The 19,395-nt window shown below is 43.5% G+C and overlaps 1 protein-coding gene across 1 annotated transcript in view; it reads left to right on the plus strand.

The window, feature by feature from the left end:
• Positions 1 to 19,031, plus strand: part of LOC104506490 (obscurin-like) — a gene marked incomplete at both ends in the record, with an annotated part of 42,928 nt that extends 23,897 nt beyond the window's left edge. Inside the window, 15 exons of the mRNA XM_010147460.1 lie at positions 286 to 549; positions 1,270 to 1,536; positions 2,331 to 2,594; positions 6,729 to 6,992; positions 7,324 to 7,587; positions 7,868 to 8,131; positions 8,661 to 8,924; positions 10,414 to 10,677; positions 12,015 to 12,281; positions 12,681 to 12,944; positions 13,571 to 13,837; positions 14,814 to 15,080; positions 15,791 to 16,057; positions 17,286 to 17,552; positions 18,759 to 19,031. Coding sequence (XP_010145762.1) covers positions 286 to 549; positions 1,270 to 1,536; positions 2,331 to 2,594; positions 6,729 to 6,992; positions 7,324 to 7,587; positions 7,868 to 8,131; positions 8,661 to 8,924; positions 10,414 to 10,677; positions 12,015 to 12,281; positions 12,681 to 12,944; positions 13,571 to 13,837; positions 14,814 to 15,080; positions 15,791 to 16,057; positions 17,286 to 17,552; positions 18,759 to 19,031 — 3,987 coding nt within the window. The remainder of the gene's footprint in view (positions 1 to 285; positions 550 to 1,269; positions 1,537 to 2,330; positions 2,595 to 6,728; positions 6,993 to 7,323; positions 7,588 to 7,867; positions 8,132 to 8,660; positions 8,925 to 10,413; positions 10,678 to 12,014; positions 12,282 to 12,680; positions 12,945 to 13,570; positions 13,838 to 14,813; positions 15,081 to 15,790; positions 16,058 to 17,285; positions 17,553 to 18,758) is intronic.
• Positions 19,032 to 19,395: the final 364 nt, after the last annotated feature.

Consider the following 19,395-nt stretch of genomic DNA (forward strand, 5'->3'; position numbering starts at 1 on the left):
GGTTTAGTTTGGGTATTAGGAAGAATTTCTTCCTGGAAAGGGCTGTCAGGTGTTGGAAGGGGCTGCCCAGGGAGGTGGTGGGGTCACCATCCCTGGAGAGTTTTAAGAGACTTGTAGATGTGGTGCTTAGGGACATGGTTAGTGGTGGACTTGGCAGTGCTAGGTAAACCATTGGAATTGGTGATCTTAAAAGCCTTTTCCAACCTGAAAGGTTCTATGATTCTGAGTTCCTCAAGGTCTGGTTAATGATGTTTACGTACTCTCCATTTATGTTACATCCCATAGCTTTGCCTGCACTGTTCAAAAAAGAACTTGTCAGTACGGAAGCCACAGAAACCGGGATGGCTGTTCTGCAGTGTGAGCTAACTAAACCCACTCCAGTAGAGTGGCGGAAAGGGCAGAAGTCGCTCAAGCCTAGTGAGAAGTACAAAATGAGACTGAAGGATACCATTGCTGAGCTGACAATCCATAGCCTGGAGGAACAAGATGCGGGAGATTACACATGCGTGTGTGGAGACAAGATGACTACTGCCTCCCTGACCGTGCATGGTAAAATGCATACGTTGAATAGGGATTTTCTGCTTTGTCATCGGTGATCTTACATAGGGTCGCAAGGAGGTTTTGATCCCATCTATTATTTTAAATTGACAGCTGTATCAACCCCTGGGAATATCTTTTACTGTAATTCCTTCTCTTAGGACTGAGAAATAGCACCATACATTATTTTCTGTCCCTGTTCTTTCATGTTAATGGAATCTGGAAGCAGAAAACGAAAACCTTGGTGAAGTCATAAAGACCACTTTCAATATTTCCATGAATTAATTTCACTAGGCATATGACTGAGATTTCATTTGTTCTTGAATGGAATTGAAAGGTGCTCTGTTGTGAGAACAACAGAGAAAGGCCAGTGAGAATGGTCCATTGCAGCCTGGAATTTTAAAAAACATAGTGTTAATTGTCCATCTGATCTTAAGACAGAGCTGTGCATAGTTCCTTGAAATCTTAGGATCAACTTTCTGCTGTTTTATCTTAAAATGCCTTTAAAATACATTCCAGTAGTGAAGCTATAGTTTTACATCACTGAGTTCCAAATCAGTTGTGACGTGTTGAATGTGTGAGACGTAAGGTAGGGATGCCCCAGAAATCATGCCTCTTGGGTACTGCATATTCTAAAACTCATAGAGGGTAAAGGGTTTTAATCCAGTGGAGCGGTCAAGACATGGTCTTTCCTCAGTTTTAAAGTGCGCTCTCTTCACCTGTGATCTTCAGCCCTTCCTCCACGTTTTAAAAAGGAGTTGAAGAACGTGGAAGCCACAGAAAAAGGCACAGCCACTTTTTGCTGCGAACTGAACAAGCCCGCGGCCGCTGCGGCGTGGAGGAAAGGAGACCGAGCCCTGGAGCCCAGTGACAAGTTCAGCATGAGATGCGAGGGCACGGTTGCCGAGCTGGTGATCCGTGATTTAGATCTGACAGATGCGGGAGATTACACGTGCTCTTACGGAGATCAGACAACCACCGCTGCACTAAAAGTGAATGGTAAAAAGAAAAATTAAATATATAACAAATTAAGTGGACTAATTTCAATCAGCTGGTTTTTAATAGTATCAGCTTTGAAATGACAGCCCCGTTTCTGATGAATTTAGCAACGTGTGGTTGGACATGGGCACGAGTGCCTGGATGCACTGGTCAGTGTCAGGCACAGATCAGTTGTTTGCTGCAAAGCTTTCAGATATTCAGCTTGCTATTAACTTATTTCTTTGATGCTCGTGTTCAGTAGTAGTTTCTAAAAAGGAAAAATCATATTATTGTGTTGTAGGGTGTAAAGATGTTACAGTCCTAAAGTTGAGAATATTACAGTTTGAGATATTTTTGATAGTTTTCAGTGTTTGAGAATAATTTGATGGTCAAGTTCTGCTAGACCACTGTCTGAGGAGAAACCTCATGGAAAAGTGACATTGATGCATCAGATAACTTTTCATTTATGAACTTTTTCAGTAATGTTTTGCATTGTGGCGGATGCTCTAGTTAGGCTTTATTTTCCATTGTGGGCAATACCCAAAATAAGGTAGGGCTTGGCCTTGCAGAGCCTGAAGAAGTTGAGGGTGGTGTGGGTCTCCTTTTCATGCCATGCCATGCCATAAAAAAAGCTCTGAGTTATGAATAAGGTGTTTTCCAGCTCTCCAAAATCCCTAGTTTGTGGTTCTGAGGGTGGTTATCAATCCTACTTGATTAGGGAGGGCTTTGCTTGTCACATGTGGTTGACACCACAGAGGCATCGGTGCTTGAGTCGCAGCCATGGTCATACATTCTGCTCATTTTGAACTCCTCAGCCTTGCCTGCACGCTTCAAGAAAGAGATGAAGAATGAAGAAGCCACGGAAGGTGGGACAGCCACGCTACAGTGCGAGCTGTCTCGGGCTGCCTCTGTGGAGTGGAAAAAGAAACACAAAGTGCTCAAATCGAGTGAAAAATACACTATGAGACAGGAAGGTACTAGAGCACAACTGCTGATCCATGCTTTGGAAGTCAAGGATGCCGGGGAGTACAGCTGTGTGTGTGGAGAGGAGAAGACTACTGCAGCACTGACAGTGCATGGTAAAGAAAAGAGAAATGAGAAATTTGCGTGTGATGATTCTCCTGTTCCCTGTGGAAGCCTCAGTACTGACACACAATGAGTCCTTTCCCTAATGTTGCCATCACTAATTCTGTCAGGAATGGATTTCCTTGTTTTTATCGTGATTTTTCTCTAATTCTAACTAGAATTGTGGTTCCGTTGATTATACTAACATTTTCCCCCGTGTTCTTCTTGTTTGTGCTGGTGCAGGGCTATACTGCTTAGCACCACACTGAGGGCTGAAGGATCCCATGTGCTTGCATTTCTTCCTGTTTTATTTACCTTCGACTGGAGCCTAATGGGATGGAGATGCAAGAACATCCATACTTCTCAAAAAGGCTGATCGTGGATTTCATGTTACATTAGGATTTGCCAGATAATTTTAAATAATGCAAACAAAACTTGATTCAATGCAACTTTTTAATATAAGTCTGACCAAGGATCACGTAGATTTGTATTCTGGTATTGCAGAATACTCAGGATTGTAGTGTAAGAGTACTTCACAGTCCTCAGTCAAATTAATCTGCAAAATTTTTTTGGAAGAGGGAAACTTTATTTCCACTATTAACCTAGGAGAGCAGGAAGTTGTTTCGGCCATCTCTCTCACTTGGAAGTTCAGTAGGTCAATGATTTGATTTCTTTTTACTGCCCAGACTTCTTCATCTTGATATTTACCAATAAAAGTAGAATGGCTTCAGTCTTGAACTTCCAATTTAACCATGGAAAGTAGAATTGGCAAGGACCTCTACAAGACATCTAGTCCATCCTTGAGCCCCATGTCACCATCACACCTACCTAGCCTCACTCCAGTGTTGAAGAATTTGCAGTTCCCCTGGAGACTCATTCCATTGCCTATCCATCAGTACTGCCAGAAAGTTCTTCCTAGTTTCAACAAAAGCTTTTCTTGAGCTGGCTTAAGTCATTATTTCTTATCCCAAATCCTGTATAAATGGAGAAATATTTCCTAGTTTCCTTTCTGTGAAAGATTTGAAAACTTATGTTTCCTTTCTGTCTTTTTTTCTGGACCAAACACCTTGAATCCTTTCACTCTTTCTTCATAGGTCATGTTTTCTAGACTTCATCTTTGTTACTTTCTGGGTCATCTTCAGTTAATCCACATCCTTCTAAAAGTGTGGTGGGCAAAAGCAGACTACAGGGCTCCATCCAGGCTTTGACAGCCTGGAGTAGGATGGAAGGACTTCATGTGTCTTGCCTATGACACTGTTTTATATATCCCTATTTATGATCTTTGCTTTATTCACATCAGAATTGCATTTTTTGATTTGTATTTGCTCCATGATCCCTTGTAACCCCAAATCTCTCTCTGCAGATCTGCTGCCTGTTGTTCCCTATCTTGCATTTGTTGATTGTTCCTATTCTTGCTGAATTGTAGCTTATTTTTTCACCACTGCTTCGTCAAGACCACCTAGATCCTAATCCTGTTTAACGAAGTGCCTTCAGCTTCTCTCCCTTCCCAGCCTGAGACCATCTGCAAACCTGATGACTACTCTGCATTTCATTGCCCAAGTCACTAAAGAAAATGTTAAATAATACTGGGCTCCAGAGTACTGAGGAACTCTGCTCAACTCATTGTTTCGTACTGAGTGTAAATCACTGTTGAATATTCATTCTTTGTGGTTTTCAAACTGCTGGTTCTTCCTACTGTAGTCCCACCTATACCTAAGTCAGGGTAAGAGCTTTACTAAAATGTTACAGCATATACTGTGTCTTTCTATCAGTGAAGCTTATTAAGTGATGTCAAGAAAAACTACACTGGTCCACTCTTTCAGCTGATAAAACTACACTGGTCCACTCTTTCAGGAAGAGAAAAGGCTTTGGCAAGTCCATGTGAATTGCTACAATATTTTTCGGAGAAGTAAAATTAAGCTGAAATGGCCACAATTCCTTGGATCTTCTCTCTGCTGTCCCCCTTTTCTCCCTTTTTCCAAGAAGCACTGTGAATGGGATTCAGCCTTTAGATCAAAACTGGTGAGTGCTCCTAAATTCTCGTTGTTGTCAGTGGAGATCTAATCACCACAGCCGTCGGAAGCCAGGGAGACATCCAGTTCCCCATATCGCAGACATTTGGTCAGCAGGTAGCTCCGTTGTCTCCATTGGCTTTGCCTGGATCTCTCTTGACTGTCCTGGGAGCTTAGACTCTTGGTTTACATGGTGAGAACTAAACGTATGCATTTCAATCTGTGGGACCTTTTCCACCTCTGAGTTTCCATCTTTTCTGTACTTGTGGAACATCACCCATTCTCTTTGATTCCTCCAGTGTAACTGTTAATGTCAGATATTGGTTGAGCCAGTACCTTAAGTATTCCAGGACAAATTTGATCACACCAAGGTGATTTGAGAACATTTAGTTTATTTAAATGTTCTCTAAACCATTTTTTTTTCTTATCCTACCCAGAAATCTTATTACTTTCTTAGCTATCATGAACTGTTAAAGAAGAAAAAGGAATCAAACACTTCATCTCTCCCCATGTTACCTACCATCAACCACTTCAGCTCTCCCCATGTTACCTACCATCAACTTACATTCCTGAAAGTTGGTAGACCAACTTCTCCCTTGTTTTTCTTCCTTCTAATCTGCCTACTGAATGTCATTGTATTCTTTCTGCTTCTTTCTAGTTCAAGCTGGCCAGGTTATCTTGGGATTTACATACTAATATCCTGATTCAGCCACAAGCCCCAAGTTGAACTGGGAGCACAGGCCATGGAAAGCTCGTGGAGAAGCAATCTCACCACCCAGTTGCTGGACACAAATACATACAGTATACGGCTGTGTCTGCAGACACCTAATATCAGCACCTTTTGCAGATTACATGGCCACAAGCCCCAAGGTGAACTGGGAGCACAGGACATGGAAAGCTCATGGAGAAGCAATCTCACCACCCAGCTGCTGGATACAAATAGATACAGTATACAGCTTTGTCTGCAGACGTCTGATATCAGCACCTTTTGCAGATTACATTTCAGTCCCTCTTTCACGTTGGTCTTTTTGTCCATGAGGTGACAGAGGCGAGGAATAGGGAACTGCCCTTGACCTTCTTGAGATGTGGGGAACCTGGACTTCCTGACTTTGCCTCTACATTCTGTAGCACTTCTTTTGCACTTATCCAAACCTCCCACACTTTATTGGCCACTTGATTTTTAGGACATGGAAGAATTTGTGATTGAGACTATTCCTGATGATCCTTGGAGTGAGGTAGTCCCTGCAATTATGCCCTTAATATTGTTTCTTTGGGAATTTATCCATTCTCTTTAAACTACCTTGTCCTTTAAGTTTGCTTCTGCTTGATCATAACTAACAATTCTTGAATTATTGGAGCTTGCTTTCTTGTTGCCCACAGAATTTCCTTTTGTTCTTCTCCATCATTACTTGTCCTAAAATCCATGAGATCTCCTGCTTCATAACCAGTGTCTGCCCAGTTATCCTCCACATCTGTATTCTCAAATACTTATTTCTTTCTGGTCAGAGTCAGGAACTGGAGATCCTCCTCCTGTTCTTTCATATCTATTCTAGATCCAAAAGTGGTTCCCACATCACCATCCAGTCTTATGCTCTGAATGATTCTATCTGTGTTTCCAAAAGAGATGGGGTTACGCTGCACATGAACCTCCTGGTGGGAAGGTCTTAGGGCAGATTTCCACAATGGAGACATTGTCCTTATTTTTCTTTTTGGTTACCCAGGCACTTTCAGGAGGTTTCTCCGATGCTGCTGTTCAGCCTCATTCTCACTCTCAGGCTAGGTCTGTAGGCATCCTTAACATGTAAAGCAAAACCTTTTCCTTTCATCCTTTAGCATTTTTTTTCCTTATCGTGTAACCTCCTATATCAATTTCCTGGGATGAATTACACTGAGAAAGTTAATTTTGACCATACGTGAAGTTTTCCCATAAGTTCTTCATACATCTCTAAACCAATCAGCAAATCTAGTCACTGTATAAGACCCTTTGTGTCTACGATGCAAATTAGTATTTTCCTTCTGTGAGTTGATCCTCATGTCAATAACTAGGCATGGATAGATATTGGTAAACATCAGGTTCATTTTTTGGTGGCCAAGAGCTTCTTATCGCAAAAAAAATGTTTGCTCCTTGTTTCTCAGCCCTTCCTTCTCTCTTCAAAGAAGAGTTAAGAAATGAGGAAGCCATGGAGGGTGAAGTAGCCACTCTGCGCTGCGAGCTGACCAAGACCGCTTCAGTGGAGTGGAAAAAAGGACACACAGTACTCAAACCTAGCGAGAAATACAAAATGAGGCAGAAGGATGCCGCTGCAGAACTGGTGATCCACAATCTAAATGAGAGTGATGCTGGTGATTATACCTGCGTGTGTGGGGATAAGCAGTCCACGGCTTCCTTAGCCGTACACGGTAATAACCAATTCCATCTAGGTGTCCTCATTGTTGAGCTTATGGTTTGGATTCTTTTTTTTATCCATGCTCATTGTTACCCCTGCATAGTTCCTCCGAGTCTGACTTCGCATGTCATAGTCATGAGGATTAATTTTCATTTTGTGATTTAAGGGGAAAAAGTCTTCACCCCAGTTCCATATACAAAGTGCTGTTGGGACCTGATCCCTAAAGTAGATTTGAGGTCAGGCCTGAAGATGGCTCCTCACAGCTCTCCTTCCCCTTCCCCTGCCTTTCACCAGGAGGCTGTGATTGCCGCTCCGTTTTAACCCTCTGTCCGTTGCATCCTCAGCGCTGCCTGCACGCATCCAGGAAAGCCTGAAGGACGAGGAGGTAACAGAAGGTCAAGCAGCCACTCTGCGCTGTGAGCTGACTAAGGTTGCCCAAGTAGAGTGGAGAAAGGGACACAGCTTGCTCAAAGTCAGCGACAAATACAAAATGAGACAGGAAGGCACGGTCATGAAGCTGCTTATCCATGACGTAGAACTGAAGGATGCTGGAGAATACACTTGTGTGTGTGGAGAACAGGAGACAACAGCCACCTTGAGAGTGCATGGTAAAGAACATATACATATGGCTGTATTACTGTGTTTTTCTCTACCAGCTCATCACTATTGGTTGTGTGTTCACCTGTGGCTGAATTTGGTTTTTTTAAATTTCGATCTGTCTCTAAGCTCTGGGTACATCCAGGCTGTTTTCCTGTTTCTGTCTGTTGGTTTTTCTAATGTCCCAGCCTTATGAGGAAAGGAAACCCTTTCCACCCTAAAATGTTTTCTGTTTCACCCCATCACCTGTGTACCACGTGTCATTTGTCATGTCCTCTGTCTGACCTTCAGCCCTGCCTGCGCTTTTCAAAGAAGAACTGAAGGACCTGCAAGCCACGGAAAGCCAAACAGTCACTCTGCGCTGTGAGCTGACCAAGGCTGCGGCTGTGTCATGGAAGAAAGGAAACAAAATGCTCAGGGCTAGTGAAAAATACGTCATGCGGCAGGATAATGCCCTTGCTGAGCTGGAAATTTGTGATCTAGACCTGCAGGATGCGGGGGATTACACCTGTGTGTGTGGAGACCAGCACACCACAGCTTCTCTGACAGTGAACGGTAAATTCATCTTGCAGATGACTGTTCATTTTTCTGCTCCTGTGAAACATCCTGTTGCTGTATGAAGTGTTCACCCATCAGCTCTTTCCTAGGAATTATTCTGTGTTGAGGAAAGGAGAGTTTCTTGTTCTGACATTTGTTTGGTGTGCTATTCCTGAAAAGGGAGCTGAGGACACGACTATTTCTCCATGCATACAAACTCCTATGCTGTAAGTTTAAGGGAATAGTGCCTTGGAAAGTCTCCTGCTAGCCCAGCTGAGATGTCCTACCCACATGGAGGGTGGCCCTGTGATAAATCATTTAGATGCAGCTTGAATCCATCCAGCCTGTTGTACTTTGACCTGTCAGCTCAGCACTTCTTTTCTTGCTGTCACTGCCGAATTTAGTTTTCCAGATCATCACAGTGATAACCTCAATAGCCAAAGAGCTTGACTTGGCCAGATTGGAACCTCAGTTGAGAATTCATGATGCTGATCGCAACGCAGAGGTCTTAGTTTAAATACACTCTCTCTTGACTTTCCATTCCCAGCCCTGCCGGTGCGTTTCAAGGAAGAACTGAAGAATGAAGAAGCCCTAGAAGGAACGTCAGTCTCTCTGCGTTGTGAATTAACCAAAGCAGCTCCAGTGCAGTGGAAAGTAGGGTCCAAAGTGCTCAAAACAAGTGACAAATATCAAATGAGACAGCCTGGCACCACTGCAGAGCTGGTCATTCATGACCTAGAAGTAGAAGATGCTGGAGATTACACGTGTGTTTGTGGTGACCAGAAGACAACAGCAACCTTAACAGTTCATGGTAAAAAGACCTTATTAAAATTAATAACTAGTTCTGTAGATAGACATCACTCTGAAATTCCGCTGTTTCTGCCCTGGGTCAGTAGCTTGTCTTTGTTCTAACCCCTTTCTCTTCATTCCATGTGTAGCTCATTTCTTACTGAGAAAGACTAGCTCAGGGCAAATTTTTGGGTCATTATTAATCTGCCACCCTTTAAAAGGAGAAAATGAATGTTTCTTTCTGCCCAAGTCCCCTCTCCTTGGACATTTTCATTTTCCAGCTCTTTTCTCCCACCCCATCCCTATGGTTCACTTCACCAAACACAGTTTTCTCCAAAACACACGTGTGGTCTGTCAGACCCTCCGCTCTCCAAGCACAGCTCAAAGGAGAAGTGAGGGTGGGGGGAGCAGGAGGAGGTGGGAGGTTGGGGGACCTTTACTGAGGGATCTGGCCATGGCTACTCCTGGGGGTACCAGCTTCTTTAAGCAAGTCAGACATGCAGAATGAGTTAAGAGTTACCATTTCAGAGCTTGTTCCCTCTAATCCAGGCTTGAAGGATGCAGAGGTCTACACTTCCATGTGTGTGGATCAAAACTACCTTGGCAGATATTAGAAAAACCCAGTGAACAACACAGGTTATCAGCAGTTGTACTCTTCTTTATCCTACTAGCTCCCAGTAAACCAATCCAGAAATAAATCCTTGTGCTATGTTAGTAATCTCATTATTTGATGTTCTGCTCTCCTCTCGTTAATGAGTATGCATTTTAATGGAACAACAGTCCCTGGCTCTGAGGAACTTCTCTGGTCAAAACAACCTAGTTCTGTCCCCTCCAGCTGTTTTCCAAAAACATTTGACTCCCCTCAGGCTTTCCTGAGGCATTGACCTGTTCTAAGGCATTTAGGGATTACTGTTTGTGTTCTGTACCCTCTTACAGTGGTTGGGCATAAAGGCACATTTGTGGGTAAATGTTAATAATTAGTTTTCCTGTAGGTTGTTCTGTCTTTGGGTTATGATTTGCAAAAGAGGGATTACTAAGAATCTGAAATTCTTATTCTGTGTAATGGCTCTTCAAACTTCGCTTTAAAACTAGAAGGAATTTTATTTTGAAATGTCTGCTTTCATGTTGATGGGGCTGTAAGTTTTTAGGAAAAACAGAACAGAAAATAACAATACCAGCCTCCAAGGAATCAGACCTGTGTAGGTAAAATAGCACCATATCCAGCAGTGTGATCTGTGAGAGCAGTTGGCCCACGATCTGGATCTTTATATATTGTTCTTTCACCATGAAAAAAACCCAAACAGCCAGGGAACTGATCCCTTACAGTAAGTGAAACCACGTCACGCTTGAAGAAGGCGACTTTCAGGGTTTCTGAACTTGGCTATAGCAGAGCATGTTTATAAATAGGCTGAAAAAGGGAGGTGTGAGGGGAAATAATCCTGAGCATGGGAAAGAAATTAGGATTTTAATTCTGTTTTTCTGATGACCCTTTGTCCATGTTGATCGTTCAGCTCTGCCACCGCTCTTTAAGGAAGAGCTAAAGAACAAGGAAGCAGAAGAAGGTGGAGAAGTCGCCCTGCACTGTGAGCTCACCAAGGCTGCTCCGGTGGAGTGGCGGAAGGACCAGAGGATTCTCAAAGCCAGTGAGAAATACAAAATGAGGCAGGAAGGGACCAAGGCAGAGCTGGTGATTTGTGAAATAACTGAGGAGGATGCAGGAGACTACACCTGTGTGTGTAGAGAGCACCAGACTACAGCTGTCTTAACAGTACAGGGTAAAAGTTATTTTCATCTCCTATTTCCTGGAAGTGTCTGTCCTCTAATATAAGATGTTCAATTTTCTGTTTGTTCAACCTTATTAACTGAAGCCTCATTCATTTGAAATAGTATTCCCTGCCTTTGATGACCTGTAGGCTGTGTGTATTGGAAAATAGCCATCTGTATTTTTCCTGCCCTCCTTTTGTCTTTTCCTTTTCTAAAGCACAAACCTGCTCCTTTCCTTAAGCACAAACTGGCTATCCTTTCATCTTTCCCTTCTGGCATTCCTTTCCTGGCATATAAACCCACTGTCCTTCTATCTTTCATTCCCTGCGTTTCTTTTCTAAAACACGTGCCTGTTTATTCTTTGCCATTCCTTTCTGGCATTCTCAGTACCTCCCATTTTAATGTGGCATAGGGTATAATAAGCAGTATTCAGCATAAGGCTGTGTTAATTATAATTTCTTCTGTGCTGAGTTATCTTTATATTTGGTTTTGTGCCTGTATCCTAACGCACACAGATAGGTTTGCACTGGGAGTCTGATTTTCTAAGCAGGAAAGAAAAAATACTTTCTGTGACCTCCTTCTGGTCTTATTTTGTTGCAAGAACCTGCTGCTGTTCAAGCCAAACTGCTGTTTCGGCTTAACACTCCTGGTGATGGCAAGTGTGCAAAAGCAAGGAAGCTAAACCTAGTGGCTATTTTAACTTACCTCCGTCACTATGCAGTGAGTCATTAAGAGATCTGAGCTTTCCAACCTTGTTATGGAGGTGGAATATCCCATTGTCCCCTCTAGTTAATAGAGGGACATATCTTAAGGTCACCAAATTTTATTTCTGGGGAAAATGTGTTCTGAGATGCAAAACCAGGCTGGGGATTCACCTTCTGGAGATTTACTTTGGGATCAAGAGGAATCTGTGAGCCCCAGCTGCACCTTTTCAGGGGCACCTCAGGGAGGAAGGACTGATGATGAGTAGGGAGCTGTGCCAACACTCTGAGCTCAGCAGGGCTGCCCTGTCAGGAAAGAGAGTGCAAAGGCATGGAGTTTGTGAAAGACGTGGACACGTGTGAATTAAGGGGCTCAGAGATTATATTCTCAGTTGTTCTTACGTGGAAACTGGTAGAAAGCAGGTGTAATTCTCTTGAGGACAATGCAGTTTTGCTAATAGGAGCCCAGCATAAAACCAGAAGTTTAGGGTATATATTCCCACTAGGATGCTTTCATTTCTCTTTCCTCTCTTTGTTGCTGATGCTCGCCCTTCCGTAACCTTCACAACTTTCCCCTGTCACTTCCTACTCTCACCCATCCCTGGAGATGCCCTCAGTTTGTAATACATTTTACCTGCACCCTTCAGCTGTGCCTCCATTTTTCCAAGAAGAAATGACCAGCAAGGAAGCAGTAGAAGGTGGAACGGCCACTTTGCACTGTGAGCTCAGCAAGGCATCTGCCCGTGTTCAGTGGAAGAAGGGCCATCGTGTCCTCACCTCGGACAAGAAGTACAGCATGAGGCAGGAAGGCTGTGCTGTGGAGCTGGAAGTTCATGGGTTGGACTTGAATGATACTGGAGATTACACCTGTGTGTGTGGAGACAAGACCACCACAGCTACCTTAACAGTGCATGGTAAAGTAATCCTTGGGAGTGAGGTCCTCCAAACCTTATTCCTGCCCAAGTCTCTATTGCTATGGACTCTTCCCATTCCCTTTCTGTTTGCTTGGGCTTCTGTGTTCCTTTGGGGTTTGCTCATGTTCTGTGTTCCTTTGGGGTTTGCTCATGTTCTGTCTCCTTCTGTTAGAACTGGGAAAAGAGCTGCCTGTTGGTGTTTGTCCTCCTCAGCTGTGCTGGTCCATCTCACTTACCTTGCCCTGCTGCAGAGAGCAGGGAAGTCAGGGGAGGTTTTTCCGTTGTGTTCCTCTGACCTGGATCAGGGCTCAGTAGTGCACCATGCATCTTCTCCCCCAGGACCTCACCTAGCTGCTTTTTTAGGAATATTCACTCTATGGTAATTCTTTTACTCTTCAGCACTGCCTCCAGAATTCAAAAAAGTCCTGAAGGACCTAGAAGCTGTAGAAGGTGGGACAGCTTCTCTGCTCTGCGAGCTGACTAAACCCGCTGCGGTGGAGTGGAAGAAAGGGCAGGAGGTGCTCCAAGCCAGCAGCAAGTACAAAATGAGTCAAGATGGTGCTGTTGCAAAGCTGATTATCCATGAGCTGGGTGTGGAGGACACTGGAGATTACACCTGTGTGTGTGGAGATCAGCAGACAACTGCCACTTTGACAGTCAATGGTAAAAAAATTTGAAAACAATGAAAAAAAGAAAAAAAAATCACCAAAAACACCAAGAAGGGAATAGGTTATGATATATTCTGAAAATAAAACCTGTACGTTAGTGTCACTTAGGAGTTGTAGCCCAGTCTTCTCCGTAAGGAAGGTGTGCAGAATAGTATGGTGTATACAGACTCATAGAGTGACCAGGCAGAAAATGGGAATTGAATGCAGAACTAAATGCATTTTGTTAGTGTTGCTTTCAGGTTAATTGTAATTTCTCCTTCAAGTTACCTGTCTTGAAAGGGAATCTGAACTCTTACAGCTCCCTGCTGACCTTCAGAATACCTCCTCCGTGATCAGGGCAACATGTTGGCTAGTTTTATAGTAGGAAAAATATCGTGCCATTTTTAGATCATAGATTAGATTAGGTTTGTCTAGACTTCGTGGCAGATGTAACTTCTTGAAATCAGTTTCTTCTTGTTCTGCAGATATTCCTATTACCTCTCTGGGGAAATAGCTTTCTACTTTGAATCTAGAGCATTGAGGCTTAGAGACATCTGCTGTAAAGCTCTTTTGGTTTCTTTCTACTGTCTCTTTCCCAAACCCCAACTGCAGGATGTTGCAAGTTATATTTCTATTTTATAGCCCTACCAGCACTTTTTAAACAAGAACTTCAGAACACCGAGGCAGAAGAAGGTGGTATAGCCACACTGAGGTGTGAGCTTACCAAACCCAAGGCTCCAGTAGAGTGGAGAAAAGGAGATACTACTCTCTACCCTGGCTTGAAATACGAGATGAAGCAGCAGGGCTCCACCGCTGAATTGATCATTTATGACCTAGAACTGGACGATGCAGGAAAGTACACCTGCGACTCTGGACATCAGCAAACAACGGCTGTGGTAACCGTACATGGTAGGCAGAGTATTGACCCTTGGCTCACTAGAGCTGAAGTGAAAGCAGCATCTCTCTGTGCTACCCTACAACCATTTGTTTGTTTTGCTGTTGGTCCACAACAGCCCACGTCTTCTACTTGAGCATGACACGTGGTCATGTTAGAAAGGTTCTGCTTGCAGTATCCATGTGATTAATCAGCATCAAAGTAATTAAATGTTGCCATGATATCAAAATGGGATGAACCCTCCTGCCCTCTGCAGTGTGGTTGCATATGGGAATGGATAACAGAAAATAGGCCAGGCAGGCTGATGGTTATTTTGGGTTGATTGCTTTGGTAGGTGTAAGGGATGCCTAATTGGGGGGGTCATGTCTGTTTGGGAAGATAAGACATGCAACAATTGGTGGATAAAGGATTTCTATAATGTGACTGTGCTGTAGTATTACTTGAGGTGTAAACACTGAGTGCATCTGTTTTCCTCAGCCTCTTCTACCACCCCATTCCATACAGGAATCTGAATTTCCTTTTCCATTTATCACTCTGCCATCATCTCTTACTATATTACATCATCTTGCATTTTGAATGCTAACTTGATCTTTTTTATGTTGATAGAAGCTTTATTTGGGGGAAAAATACTCTTAGCTTAATATCACAAACTCACAGATGTCTATTAAGGAGCAAGGGTCCATGTCCCACTGTATCCCAGGGGTCTTTGACTAAAGCATCTGTAATTGTCATGGACTTGCTTCTGTAGCAAAGTCTGACTCCTTCAGACCACAAACCAGGCCATTCTGTGGACTAGTCTGAGACAGCTCTCGCCAGCTGTCCTCAAGTCTTGGTTCACGTAATGGCTCAAGAAACACGCCACCAAGACGGAGGGTTGCAGCCCAAGGATTGTGGAATCATTAGAACAGGCCATTTCTGAAGAACAATGGTAGCATTGGGTTTTTTCCGGACTAAAATATCCTGAAAACCTTTCTTTCTCAAATTTTGCAGCACTGCCTGTCACATTTAAGCAACCCCTTCAAAATAAGGAATCAGAGGAAGGAAGTACAGCCACATTCTGCTGTGAGCTGTCAAAACCCAATGCTGCAGTGGAATGGAGGAAAGGAGGAGTGGGGCTGCAGCCCAGCGAGAAGTATGAAATGAGGCAGAGGGAATGCTGGGTAGAGCTCTTAATACATAATCTCAAATTAGAAGATACAGGAGAATACAGCTGTGATACTGGGGCTCAGGAAACCAAGGCGTCTTTAAATGTGAAAGGTAGGTGGTATGAGCTGACTCCTAAAGCAATGTATTCCGCCCAACATGCAAAGCAACACTTTCAGTATGAATATTTTGAAGTACATCACTTTTTTCCTGTAAATATTTTCCCTTTTATCTGATATACAAAGTTTGTTGGTTTTGGTTTTGTTTTTTTTAAATGGGAATGGAAGAGGATGATAATTTTTTCTTCCAGTGCTGCATTTGTCTTGGGTTCCAAGAAGAAATATCTTCTAGCTTTATGACCGTGGAGAAATTAAAGGAAGAGCAATGCTTTATCATCATGTCTGGACACTTCACTTATATGGCTTAAATATTTTTCAAAAGATTTTCTTCCAAATCCTGGAAGAACACTGACAACAACCTTCTTGATCTGCAAAGGCTGTCCGTGGAGTTTTCAACTTCTTTACTCTTGAGATCTTTGTTAGATCAACTGAAGGATCAGAGAATTCAAATAATTTAACCCCAGGAAGGATTTGAGTCAAGGAATAAAGGAAATTATGTTGAAAGTGCTGATGGCTGCTTCTGACTCAGCGAGATCTCCTAGTAGCTCCAGGCAGATTAGAAATCATGGATCCTGCCTAGGAATATAGCACTTGCAAAGCACATAGTCTTGTTCCCTGAAGTGTCAGCCTAACTGTGTTAACCAGAACTTGACTCTGGCTTAATAAAAGCTCCTTTTCCCTTTTTTTTTTTTCCCTCCCTTTTAGCTCTGCCAGTTCTTTTCAAAAAGGAGCTTAAGGACAAGGAGGCAGAGGAAGGAGCTGCGGTGAAATTCCAGTGTGAGCTGACAAAGGATAATGCAACAGTGGAGTGGAGGAAAGGCACGATGGAGATCTTCCCGTGTGCCAAATATGAAATTAAATTAAGTGGTCGCAGAGCTGAACTCGTGATTCATAATGTAGAACCCGAAGATGCCTCTGATTACACATGTGATACAGGAGACGAGCGGAGCACAGCAGTCCTCAGAGTGAATGGTTAGCATTGCATCCAAATGGAACAGAGGATAAAAGGGATTCGTGAAATTGTGTGAATGTTGTTCTTTCATTTATTGGAGAGTAAGGCACCCTGAAAGTTAAGATAAAGAGGAAAGCAGGTGCCCAGTCATAAACCAGAATACAGAAAAGTGGATCATACGGGACAGGATTTGTAGAATGGCTATTTCAGCCTGCAAAGTCCAGCGTACAGCATACTGACCCCTTCCTCTGATAGTGATGAAAGCAAGAAACTGCATCTTGGGGATTTTGAAATTCAAATAGACCTTTATTCTTGGCACTTTGCATTCATTGCTGGTTCAGTTGAGTCAATAAATAATAAGTAATTTACAAAAGCTTTTTAAAAAATGTATTATTGTCAGTTTTTGTAAGATCCTGGGGATACTGTGTTTAAACAAACAGGAGTAATGCCCGTGATGAATCATCTGTGAAATGTTTGTGGTCATCTCCAGCTGTTGGATGGAACCTGTGGCTTTCTCTAAGCCACACCCTTTCATGCTCCATCCTCTTGGCTGAACTTGACCCACTAGTTGGGTCAACTAGAAGGGGAAGAGCCCTGCCCTTGCTTTTTACATCCATCACAACAGGGTTTAGACAGAAGACCCACAAGCACTGAGATTCCCATTTTCACAGCTGCTGTCTCACACCCGATGGATATTCCCTTCTTGTTTTCATCAGCCACAAGCTGTTGTCTGAGTGGTTCCGTGTGCTGCTTGAATAAATGTTGTCCATTTACCTGTGCGTCGTCTGGAAGGGCTTACTGTTGATGGTCTAGGACCTTCAAGAGACAGCAGAGAAATCAGAGACGTGTTTAAAGCTTTACGGTCTTTATGGTGTTGGAAATCATGAGTGCTTCCATAAAAATGAATAGATAACACTAGTTTTAATAAGAAAGCACCAGGTTTTGCTTAGCCAAAATCTTATGCATGTTTTGGAGTTTCCAGTGCCCAGTGCAGATGTATAAAGATTATTTTGTGGATACCCTTGACTTTTTGGGAAGCAACCATATTTGGGGAACTTTCTGACACTCTCTTTGTCTGGATATACAGAATATAGGCCTGTTAATAGAGAAAACAAGAATTGTTATTTTCATACAACCACTTAATGCAAATTTATTCTGTAGCATCAGACTCCAGGTACCTTGTGCTGAGTTGTCCAGACCTAGCATTCAAGCTAATGAATCGTACATTAATTGTTTTGCACTTTGCAGTCATCAAACCCCAGCTGAAGCAGCAGCTGAAGGATGAAGAAGTGGAAGTGGGAGGAACAGCCAGGCTGCGCTGTGAGATTTCCATTAGCAAAGCAGAAGTGGAGTGGAGGAAAGGTGGAGTCGTCCTTCACGCGAGTTCCAAGTACGAAATGTGGCAGGACGGCACCCTCCGCGAGCTGCGTGTTCATCGCTTGGAGCCTAGCGATGCTGGAGAGTATTCCTGCAAGGCTGGAGATGAGACAAGCTCTGCAAAACTGACCGTCAAAGGCAAGACCTTTACTGGGGCAAGCGGGTTTTCACTTTAGGATGCTAAGATTCTGCAGCGTAATTGGTACTGCTGTGATAAGCAGTTGCGCTAAACTATGGTGATAAACACAGCCCATAGGAAGGGCATGATAAAAAAATATTACGGTCACTGAATGCACCAAAGCAAAGATTCACTTGGTTGGGAGAGGATAAGGCAGCTGTAATTTTTGACTCATGGTTTGAAATATTTGCTTGACATCATATGCATGTGAGTGAACAGATGGTGCATCCCCAGCTTCCAGTCACATGGCAGCTGCATCTGGCCTTAATGTCATTGCAGACAGAGCCTACGTTCAGGTTGGACCGCTAGTGTGGAACAACCACCGCTAGCATCTCTCCAGGCTGCTCGGTATTATAGATACTCTGTACGTTCTGCCCAGCTGCACCATTTTTCGTGCAGATGGTGACCTCAGTTGTATGAGTATGCCCTGTGTTTGCTCAGATAAAGGTTGTGCTGTTTCCTTTGGTACTCTGCAGCTGATTCGGGGTTCACACAGCTTCTGCCTGTTGCAGGCTGTCTGTAGGGTCTTTGCAACAATCTGCAGGTGCCCGGCTGTCCTAGAAGCAGGGCTCAAGGAAACTGAAGTGCAAATACCCTGTGCTCATGCTAATCCAGTAAGTCCTGCTGAGAACACAGAGCCAACCAGATCCCCAGCCAGTTTAGAGCACCAGCACGGAGTATATGCAACTCTGTGTGCAAAAAGACGGTAGAGGGGATCAGGTTTTAATGATATTCGATGAAGATATCTAGGTGCAAATGCAGTAAGTTTAGAAATCCTGAATTTGGCATCTAGTGTTCATACCTTATGCACCCAATTACGTTATCAAGCATGTAATTAAAAAAATCAATAAGCAATATAACTCTGAGAAAGGGCAAGGAATAAAACTGCGATCTGAAGCATATTGGCCACGTTACCAAGTACACAGAAAGTACTGAACCAGCAGCATTTGAAATGAGAATTGACAATTGCCGTATCTCCATCCTTGGAGGTACTTAAAGTCCAGCTGCCAAGGCTCTGAACAACCTGCTGTAAGCTGGCCCTGCTTTGAGCAGTGGCTGGACCAGATGATCTCCAGAAGTCCCCTCCAACCTATATTATTCAGTGTTTCCATGATTTGATCCCTGTTTTCCCTTTCACGGCTTGACCACTGATGGACCATTTGCAGAGCCCGACGTGAGCATCGTGAGCGGCCTAAAGGATATGGTGGTGTTTGAAGGGGACGATGTCACGTTTCGGTGCCAGGTTTCTCATGAAAACGCAAGGGATGTGGAATGGAAGCTACAGGATGTCGCTCTGCAAAACAATGAAATGAATGAGATCTCAGTGGAAAAAGGAAAGATCCACACCCTGACGTTACGGAAGGTGACTGAGCAGGACATCGGCACCATCACGTTCCGAGTGGGACCCCACACGTCGACAGCAGAGCTCACAGTAAAAGGTAAGGGCTCTCTGTGATGTGGGAGAGGAACAGGATTGGTGAGGACAGGTGACGTTTTGCTTATGCTAACAGCAACTTCAAGGCCGTCATTCGCCCCGTGTTAACTCGTGTTAGTAGGGCGCTCGTGCTTCGGAGCAGGCGTGACGTACTAATGTGACCTCCTAGACCGCCACCACTGTGGAAAGTCAGTGGACATGCCACCGGGGTCCTGAAGGTACCTAGCTTGTAGAGAAATTATGGGGGTAGATGCAGGAGGTGGATTGACAGGTCTGTAATTTTCAGTGCTTCCACTTTCCCATTTCTTTTTCCTTTTTCTTCAGTGGAGTCTGCCTTTCTCTAAACATTTTTGTGAAAAAAAAAAAAA

Source organism: Eurypyga helias, unplaced genomic scaffold, assembly GCF_000690775.1.
Source record: "Eurypyga helias isolate BGI_N326 unplaced genomic scaffold, ASM69077v1 scaffold6350, whole genome shotgun sequence".
NCBI lineage: Eukaryota > Metazoa > Chordata > Aves > Eurypygiformes > Eurypygidae > Eurypyga > Eurypyga helias.